This window comes from Gekko japonicus, unplaced genomic scaffold (assembly GCF_001447785.1).
Source record: "Gekko japonicus isolate JY-2015 unplaced genomic scaffold, Gekko_japonicus_V1.1 scaffold3103, whole genome shotgun sequence".
In the NCBI taxonomy this organism is placed as follows: domain Eukaryota; kingdom Metazoa; phylum Chordata; class Lepidosauria; order Squamata; family Gekkonidae; genus Gekko; species Gekko japonicus.
In genome coordinates this window covers 13376-23643 of record NW_015164294.1, presented here as the reverse complement: position 1 = coordinate 23643, position 10268 = coordinate 13376, and the positions used below count along the sequence as shown (strand labels likewise).

Below are 10268 nucleotides of genomic sequence, written 5' to 3'. Positions count from 1 at the left end.
CCCTCCTTGAGCTCTTGCCCTCCTATCACGAAGATGGAGTTTTCGGCCTCGCCGAGGCCAAACAGGCAGCGTGGGGAAGGCAGAGGAGGCATGCCCAGCCAGTCCGAATCCAGGTGGTCATACTGCAGAGGAGCATAAGACAGTCACTGCTTAGGTATGCCAGCCTCCAGGGGGGACCTGTAGACCCCTGGAATCACAGCTCCAGACTAAAGAGATCAGTTCTCTTGGAGAAAATGGATGCTTCGGGAGGATAGACTCCAGGGCATTGGACCCCACGGAGGTCCCTCTCCTTCCCAGGATTCATCTCCAAGTCTCCAGGAGTTCCCCAGTCTATATCCAGCAACTCTACCCCCCGGCCACCACCCCCAGCAACCAGTGTTCCCTCTAAGCTGAGTTAGTGTCAGGTAGCTCACAGTTTTTTAGCCTCCGGCTCGTGCATGTTTGTCTTAGCTCGGGAAGGACGGCTCCAGAGCAAACTGATTTATGCCGTAGCCAAATCACTTGCTCACAACTTTAATGCTAGTAGCTCGCGAAGTAGAATTTTTGCTCACAAGACTCCGCAGCCTAGAGGGAACATTGCCAGCAACCCCACATTGTACCCTGCCTTAGGTCCCTCCCACCCCCAAACTCCACCCTCCCCAGGATCCATCCCCAAATCTCCAGGAGTTTCCCAACCTAGATCTGGCAACCCGGCCTCCCCTATCCTGCGCTGGTGGCCAGGGGGATCCTGGCAACTCTAGATACTGCACATCCCACATCAACAAGGAAGAGTACAGACGAAAAAGAAGAGGAGGAGGAGGAGATTGGATTTATACCCTGCCCTTCACTACCCGAAGGAGTCCCAGAGTGGCTTACAATCTCCTTTCCCTTTTCTCCCCACACAGACACCCTGGGAGGTAGGTGGGGCTGAGAGAGCGCTGAGAGAAGTGCCCTTGAGAGAACAGCTCTGAAAGAATTTGTGACCCAAGGTCACACCAGCAGCTGCATGTGGAGGAGTGGGGAATCAAACCCGGTTCTCCGAGATTAGAGTCCGCGCACTTAACCACTACACCAAACTAGTTATTTCTGGATTGTCAAGTGGGTCTTCCGAAGTGAATGTAAAGCCTCTGTCTCTAGAGATTTTTAACAAAGGGCATCTGTTGGGGAATGGAAGGGCTCTTCACGAACCGCCATGAGCTGCATACAAAATTTGTGAAAGTTCGTGGCGGATGTTCAGTTCGCGAACATTGTTTCTTGAGCCACGAACCAGCCAGAATTGTCAGCTGGTTCATGCTCATCCCTAGTCTAAAATGCTCTCCAGGGTCTTGGGTAAAAGGTTTTCATGTCAGCTATGATCGAGAGGGAGCTGCGGTGGCTCAAGTGGTTAAGATGCTGAACTGCAGGCTGTGGAAGGTCAGTAGTTCAGCAGTTCGAGACCTGGGTGCCGCATGATGGAGTGAGCTCCCATCTCTAGTTCCAGCTCCTGCCAACCTAGCAGTTCGAAAGCAAGGAATTGCAAGTAGATAAATAGGTACCACTTCAGTGGGAAGGTAACAGAGTTCCGTGCGCCTTGGTGTTTAGTCATGCGGGCCACATGACCATGGAAACGTCTTCGGACAGCGCTGGCTCTTCGGCTTGGAAACGGAGATGAGCACCGCAACCCTAGAGTCGGATTCGACTGGCTTTCGAGCAAGGGAACCTTTACCTTTACCTATGATCAAGAGATGCTGAGGACAGAACTGGGGACTTTCTGTGTGCAAAGCAGTTGCTCTGCCACTGTTAAAGCAAGGAAAGCAGCAGTAGCCACATTTAAAAATGGCAAGGCATACTGTTGCAGCCATACAAACAGCGTAGCATGCATTTCAAACAGGGTTGCCAACTCTAGTTTGGGAAATTCCTGGAGATTTCAGGATGGAACCTGGGGAGGGGCCTCAGCTGGGTATAAGGCCACAGAGTCCACCCTCCAAACCATCCATTTTTTCGAGGGGAACTGTTCTCTGTAGTCTGGAGGTGACCTGTAATTCTAGAAGATCTCCGAGCTCCATGTGGAGGCTGGCAAACCTAATTTGAAACAGAACCACCACCACCACCCAAAATAAAAGCTAATAATTAAAAACTTAGGACGACATTTTAATCTGCTATCTGTGGTAGAACGGGTTTCAGAACAGAAACAAAGACAAAGACTGTGCAGAAGATGGCAAGCTCCCAAACCGCTGGTCTTATGGGTGTTAAGAAGTCCCGGGTTCAAGTGTCACCTCACTCATCATTTTGTTACATGGACACAGACAAGCCTGGCTGTCTGCCTCAGCCCTCCACCTACAATACAGAGGACGATCATACCGCCCTAACTTGCAGGGTTGTTGTAAGGATTAATGAAAAAAAATATGTGCCAAGTGCTCTCGATGGTTATGCAGGCTGGTATCAATAGTGAGAATCTTATATCAATGACTAACACAGTTGAAGAAGAAGAAGAGATTGGATTTATACCCCGTCCTTCACTACCCAAAGGAGCCTCAGAGCGGCTTACAAACTCCTTTCCTTTCCCCTCCCCACAACAGACACCCTGTGAGGGAGGTGGGGCTGAGAGAGCTCTCCTGAGAACTGCTCTTGAGAGAACAGCTCGGAAAGAACTTATGACTGACCCAAGGTCACACCAGCAGCTGCATGTGGAGGAGTGGGGAATCCAACTGGAGAATTAAGCCTGCTGTAGCCATCCAGATAAATAGGCCCAACTGGAGAATTAAGCCTGCTGTAGCCATCCAGATAAATAGGCCCACTTTATTTATTTATTTACTTACAACATTTCTGTGCTGCCTTTCCACCCAGACGGGGTCCCCATCCAGCTCATTTGTGTTTCTGTTTGGTGTAGTGGTTAAGTGCGCGGACGCTGATCTGGGAGAACCGTGTTGGACTCCCCATTCCTCCACTTGCACCTGCTGGATGACCTTGGGCAAGCCGTAGTTCTGATAAGAGCTATCCTTGAAAAAGAGCCGTTTCTGTCAGAGCTCTCTCAGCCCCGCCTACCTCACAGGGTGTCTGTTGTGGGGAGGGGAAGGGAAAGGAGTTTGTAAGCTGCTCTGAGACACCTTCGGGTAGTGAAGGGCTGGGTATAAATCCAATCTCTTCTCTTCTTCTTCTTCTTCCATCTCAGGAGTTGACAAAGACAGGCTACGTCTGAATCCCGCATGCTGAGTCAGATGGCAGAGAAGCCCCACCAAGAGCTGATTCAACGTACTTGGTCAACCCAAATGCAGCACACTCATTGCTGCCGTAGCTGCCCCACCAGTGGGCAGGTCCAAGCCAAGCCCTTGTGGCATTGGCTCAGGGATGAGGTTGGGTGTCCAACCTCAAGGCAGGGCCTGGAGATCTCCAGGAATTACAATTTATCTCCAGATGGCAGAGATCAGCTCCCCCAGAGAAAATGGCTGCTTGGAGCCTGGACTCTGTGGCATTCTGCCATACTGAGGTCCCTCCCCTCCTCAAACCCCGCCCTCCTCAGGCTCCACCCCCCAAAATCTCCAGGCATTTCCCGACCCAGAGCTTCCAACCCTACTCAGCGCTAGGCTTGCTGGACTCTTGGTTTGATCCCCTCCCCCCGGACAATTCCTAGGTTATTAAAAAGATAACTGCTTTTCTCAAGCATAGTTAAAGGTCAAGGTTCCCTTGCTCGAAAGCCAGTCGAGTCCGACTCTAGGGTTGCGGTGCTCATCTCCGTTTCCAAGCCGGAGAGCCAGCGCTGTCTGAAAACGTTTCCATGGTCATGTGGCCGGCATGACTAAACACCGAGGCGCACGGAACGCTGTTCCCTTCCCACCAAAGTGGTCCCTATTTATCTACTTGCAATTTCTTGCTTTACAATTCTAGGCCAGCACCAAAGCAGCCAGAAAGTGTCGGGACGGCTGTGGGCACCGATATGGGCAAGGCTGCAATGTTGTGCATCGAGCAGGGGGTTGGACTAGATGGCCTGTATGGCCCCTTCCAACTCTGTGATTCTATGATGGCTGTGGCGCCATGTCTCGTCCCGTAGAAGAGAGCAGTAGTGACATAGTGTAGCTCTAGGAATCACCAAAAAGAGAAACTCTATGGTATGACCAGAAACTCTGTGGTTCTACCATAGAATTTCCGGCAATTCCTATTACTGCCCTATATCACTCCTGATGTAGTGCTGCATTTGATGCTGCAGGGTTTTTAAAATTTTTCTCCCAGTGCTTGGAGCAGCAGTGGGCAACGGGAGCAGGGGATCTGTCCCCCAGGGGGAGTGGGACCCCCAGCCAGCACCCACACCTGAAATGGAATCAAACCAGTTGGAATCGGAATGGACCTGAACCCATACCCAACCTGATCCCAAATAAAATCAGGCTGCCTCTCTAATCCAAGTGGAAGCTTGTTCATCTCTTTGCCCAGAAACCAAAAGCTCCCTGTTGTTTCCAGCTCACGGGCAGGAAATCCACCCAATACCTGCAAGAAATAGGAGTTCATGGGATCCTCTTTACTGTCCTCGTTGTAGTACAGCCCCCCTGCTATGAAAACCTGATTCTCACGGGTGACCAGGCTGACATGGTTCTTTGGGATCTGCGCAGAGACGGAGGCAAAGTAGCATTCGTTTGCCGCTGGATCGTAGGCCACGGCCCCCGAGTCACTGATCATGAAAATGAGGTCTTGAAGGAACATCCCGAAACGCATCGTATCATTTAAGATCCCGGGAAGGACATCCTCTTCTTTGTCCTCCTCTTCATCGACACCTCCGTTTATGACATTGTCCCCTGCTTTTTTGTCCGCCATTTTCTTCCTGGGTGTCTTTTTCACCACTGTGAGTTTCCCCTCGTGAGCATCCTTCACCATCTGGATCTTCTTGAGAAGTTCGGGGCTGGACTTGACTAAGGCGTGTTTCTCCACCTTGTTCTTGAGGTAATCCTTGTCCATGAGGCGGAAGCGGATGCTCTCAAAGACCACCGGAAGGGCCTTTGCCCGGTTCTCAGGATCCTTGGCCGCGGCCCACTTCATCACCACCTCAAAGACGGACTCCTCTTTCTCGACGTTAAGGGAATCGCTGGAGATGATAGCGATGAGCTCATCGGCGGAGATCTGGTAGAACTCGTCGTCACGGGAGATCAGGGCAAAGCGGTGGCAGATGAAATCCCGGGCAGCCACCGCCAGGCGGGCGCAATCCAGCATCAGTCCGAGCCTGAAAACGGCCAAGCAGTTGCTGAGGCAAAGCCGCTTCTGAAGGAAGGAGACGCAGACGGTAAAGATGGAAGGGATCTGGAACAAGTTGGCCACGGAGAAAATGTCCTGGACGTTCTGCTCGGTTATCTCCAGCTCAGAAGTATAGATGTAGTGGAGGATCATACCCACAACTTCAGGGTCAACATCCTCCAAGCTGACCTCCCTTTTCTTGCTTTCCTCCATCTCCGAGAGGAACATGGCCCTGAAATAAGGGCTGCAAGCGGCGAGCACCAGCCGATGACACGGGAATTCCTTCTCCTTGACTTTCAAGACACAGTCGAGGAATTTGCCGTGATCAAGCATATCTTTGAGCCCGTCCTGGAGGAGAGTCTGTTGGTAGAGACGCATCTCTTCGGCCTGGTCGAAAGGCAGCGCCATGGTGGACATCAGCCAGTCCCTTCACTATTTCCCAGCTGGAGCCCACACGGGATATTCCCCCGCTTTCAAAAAGAACACGAAGAAGATAGAGGTCCGGCCGGTGACGCAGATGGCTCTCGTTTGCTTTCTACAGCAAGAGGGGTTTTTATATATAGCTACAGGGTTACAAAGCTTAGGGAATCCATTCTGGAGCATATGTGTAAGCTGATCACCTTTTAATATGACACACTGGCCCGGCCGGGAGGAATGGTGGGGGAGAATGACATGCGGAAGCTCAGCAACAGCTGTAAGGGTAATTCTAGATCTGCAGCCGAAGCTTCACTGATTCACTACTGAGCGGTCTTTTCCTGGAGGGGCCCTTCCCAAAAAAGACTTGTGACCGTGTGCCTTAGGAACCGTGCCGGCGACAAACAGATTTATGTTTCGGAGTGAATCGGACAGACGAAGTTGTCCCCGCAATCAGCCTCGGGAACCGTGGGTTTTTTTTGGCAACGTGCATCTCTGTTTCCCCTCTGCTAAATCCAGAGCAAGGCTTACCATGCTAAAAATATGTTGCAAAGTCAGAGCTGAACAAATAACAAAGGAACATATTGGACGCTCCTTGCAAGAGAAGGGGGAAAAAGGCTGATTATCCATTGCCCGGAGAGAACCTTCACGATTTATATTCTTTCCAGGCACATCATGGTTTTACGAGCCCTTTATCAAGTGGCAGGCAGTTCCAGGGGCAGCCTTTTACAAAACTTGGTTTCCTTGTGAGGAGTGTATTCAGTGCCGGATTTACGCATAAGCTAAATAAGCTACAGCTTAGGGCCTCGCAATCTGCTGGGGACTTGAATAAAAACACAATATAAAAAATGATTTCAAATATTAAAAAGGCGTATATATTTTAAATTTTTCTGAGACCAGCTGATGTGATTTAAAACAGTAGGGGGCCTCTGGGTTTTGTATAGCTTAGGGCCTCAGCAAGTCTAAATCCGGACCTGAGTGTATTTTGCAGTCTGCTTTTGTGGGGTTGCCAACTCTGGGCTGGGAAATATCTGGAGATTTGGGGAGTCAAGCCTGGGGGGACCCCAGTGGGATATAATGCCATAGAATCTACCCTCCAAAGCAGCCATTTTCTCCAGTGGAACTGATCTCTGTTGCCTGGAGATGAGTTCTAATTCTGGGAAAGTCCCATTAAGCAGCTGACAATCATAGATGGAGCACTCCTGTCTTTCTCAAGGCATGATTGTCAGCTGCTTAATGGGCCTTTTGTAGGACCAGCAACAAACATCAATTTAAACTTCAATGTAACCACAAAAGAAAACTTCCCCCTTTATAAGACTTTCAAGCAAGGAGAAGCGGGTGTGCAATTCTAGAAACTCCCGTTGGGGTTGATTGTGTAAAAAGGATGTAAATTGACTGGTAGCTATTAGATTGTACAAACTGATTATTATTGTTGCTATTGTATGTAATGAATATATATACCTGTTTTAGAATATTATGAATAATACACAATGCACTTTATAAGATGGAACATATAGAACACTTTAACTTATAAATAAGGTTTCTGCAGTGTATATATTTGTTGTTTGACACACCTGGGGGTTGGCAAACCTGTGCTGGTGTCTTGGGTAAGAAATTGTTTCTAAATGTGGAGGCTTGAACAGATGAGGAACAAGCCCGCATCTCAAGCACAAGGTGACACACATCGAACACCGGGACTTTGTAATGTGTAGGTGGGGCGTCAGACTGTATATCCGTGTGCCTGACTTCAAAATAGCATTTTTCTCTCATGGTTTCCCCCCTTCCCAGGTGGTACACTGACTTGAACCACATTTTGAGGTAGTAGGGCAGTGGTGGCGAACCTATGGCACGGGTGCCAGAGGTGGCACTCAGAGCCCTCTCTGTGGGCACGCGTGCCCTCGCCCCAGCCAGGCCCAGACCGTCATTAAAGTGTCGAATTCTCTGCCAAATAATGTAAAGTAAATGAAAGCATTTGGGATTGCTTTCCTTACTTTGTTTGGATCATCTTAAGTTAATGCATGAGTCGTTTTTTCTCAAGTAACACCTCAGTATTCAGGTTAAATTGCCGTATTGGCACTTTGCGATAAATAAGCGGGTTTTGGGTTGCAGTTTGGGCACTCGGTCTCTAAAAGGTTCGCCATCACTGTAGTAGGGTGCTCTCTGATGGACCTTGACTGCTCAGTATTTAGAAGTCAACGTTAGTGGGTTGTAGATCAAATCAAGCCTGAATTCTCCCCAGAAGTTAAAATGGCTAGCGTACTTTGATCGCATTGTGAGAAGACAAGACTCACAGGAAAAGACAATAACGCTAGAAAAAGTTGAAGGCAGAAGGAAAAGTGGAAGACCCAGTATGGGACGGATCGACTCAATCGAGGAAGCTGTGGCCCTCAGTTTGCATGACCCGAGCAAGGCAGGAAGAAGAAGAGGAGGAGGAGGAGACTGGATTTATGCCCCACCCTTCACTACCCAAAGGAGCCTCAGAGGGGCTTACAATCTCCTTCCCATTCCCCTCCCCACAACAGACACCCTGTGAGGCAGGTAGGGCTGCGAGAGCTCTCCCGAGAACTGCCCTTGAGAGAACAGCTCTGGGAGAACTTGTGACTGACCCAAGGTCACACCAGCAGCTGCATGTGGAGGAGTGGGGAATCAAACCCGGTTCTTCCGGATTGGAGTCCACGCACTTAACCACTACACCAAACTGGCTCTCCTTTAGGATATATTTCAGGCCCCTCACTCATCCAAACAGCTTTGCTGACTTACGTTTGCTTCCAAAACAAGTTAATGGATTGGCACAATTACAATAGTGTGGTGGCACAGAATGGAGTCCAGGTTTCATGACTGGCAGGCGGGGCCGTCACAGATTGAATCTGTCAAAAGCGAGATGTTACTTCCCAAAGTGACTTGAAAACCTGGATCTTGAAAGGCACATGCATTTTGCAAGACACGTAACCCCACGCCATTTTGTCCCCTCCCTTGATTTATGCAGTCTTGTTCCAATCTCAGAACGAGGTTTTTCTCAGAGCAGATCCATCCTGGCAGGGGTAGTTTCATAGAAAAAGAGCTAGGGGAAGTCATTAGCATAACTCATTAGCATATGCCACACCCCCTGACATCACCGGAAGTGTGTCATAAGGCCACACGCCCCGCCCCCAACGGTCCTGGCCGCCACCGCCGGCCTAGCAGCTCCACTGCCGAGCCCCATGAGGGGCCCGGCGGTGGACCTGCAAGGCCGGCGGATGTGCAAGGAAGCCCCGCGAAGGCCCTCCCTGGCCCCAGGCAGGCAGGGGTGGGGAGAGGCGGGGAGGAAGCAACTTACCCTCCCTCTTCTCCTGCCTCCTCCTGGCTAAATGAGGGCCGGAAGCGGGGCGGCCGGAAGCAGGGGGCGGGGCTTCATCATGTGCCCCGCCCCCCACACCTCACCCGGGGGAACTGCGTTCCCCCGCGATCCCCCCCGAAATGACCTCTGCTGAGGTCCCTCCCCATCCCAAACACCACCCTCCCCAGGCACCACCCCCCAAAATCTCCAGGTAGGTATCAGAGATTAGCTAAAACATTCAAAAATATGTTGTTGTAATACCCTCTTGGGAGGGAAGGCAGCATTGTATAGCCTGTTCTCATCAGATCTTGGAAGCTAAGCAGGGTCAGTACTTGGAAGGGAGACCACCAAGGGGTACTCTGCTTCTCACTTGCCTTGAAAGCCCCTTGCTGGGGTCACTGTAAGTCCCCCGCGACTTCACAGCACTTTACACATGCAATGCCCTCCTAGGAATTTATTTTATGTCTGTTTAGAACATTTTTATGCTCCCTCTCCAGGAACCTGCTTGAGGCTGCTTACAGTATAAAAACAAAAACATTAAAATATATTAATTAAAGTCTAGCACTGAAATAGTCCCAGCCCAGTATAAAAACAACAGTCATAAAAACAGACCAGGGGCAGCTTAAAATAACAGTTTCCAGGCTAAAATAGTTTTTTTTTCTTTTTTCTTTAAATCATCCCCTTAATTAAAAGCCTGCGTGAACAGAAACATTTTACCCTGGTGCCTAAAAGAAAACAATGCAGGTGCCAGGCAAGCCTCAAGGGGGAGGGCATGCCATAAGCAAGGGGCCACTACTGAAAAGGCCCTGTCACTGGTTCCCCCTGCATCTCTAAAGGCAGGGGCACAGAGGGCAGGGTTTGAGGCAGATTTTCATTGTTGAGCTGAACAATGTGGGAGGAGGGGAAGAGTTGGTCCTTCAGTACCCTGTCCCCAAGCCATTTAGGCCTTTAAATATAAGAATCAGCATTATGAATCATGCCCAGAAACAAACGGGCAGCCAGTGAAGCTCTTTCAGCACTGGAGTGATATAATCCTCGTACCCCACCTTGACCATGTTTCCTTTTACAATGGAAGTCGAGCACTATACTTCTGAATATCAGAATATCACATGAATGCATGAAGCTGCCGGATACTGAATCAGACCATTGGTCCACTGAGGTCAGTATTGTCTACTCAGACTGGCAACAGCTCCCCAGGGTCTCAGGCAGAGGTCTTTCACATCACCTACTATCTGATCCTTTAACTGGAGATGCCAGGGATTGAACTCACGACCTCTTGCATGAAAAGCAGATGCTCTATCACGGAGCCACGGCTCCTCCCTACATGTTCTCTGCACATGGAAAACAAGCATGCCAAGGCCAG

The 10268-nt window shown here is 49.9% G+C and overlaps 1 protein-coding gene across 1 annotated transcript in view; it reads right to left on the bottom strand.

Moving 5' to 3' along the window:
• KLHL40 (kelch like family member 40) overlaps positions 1–5767 on the bottom strand; it is a 16683-nt gene extending 10916 nt beyond the window's left edge. Inside the window, exons 1-2 of the mRNA XM_015408793.1 lie at positions 4438–5767; positions 1–122 (exon numbers count right to left, since the gene is read on the bottom strand). The exon at positions 1–122 is cut by the window's left edge and continues 14 nt beyond it. Of these exons, the coding sequence (XP_015264279.1) occupies positions 1–122; positions 4438–5592 (1277 nt within the window). The 5' untranslated portion in view covers positions 5593–5767. The remainder of the gene's footprint in view (positions 123–4437) is intronic.
• Between the last annotated feature and the right edge of the window lie 4501 nt (positions 5768–10268).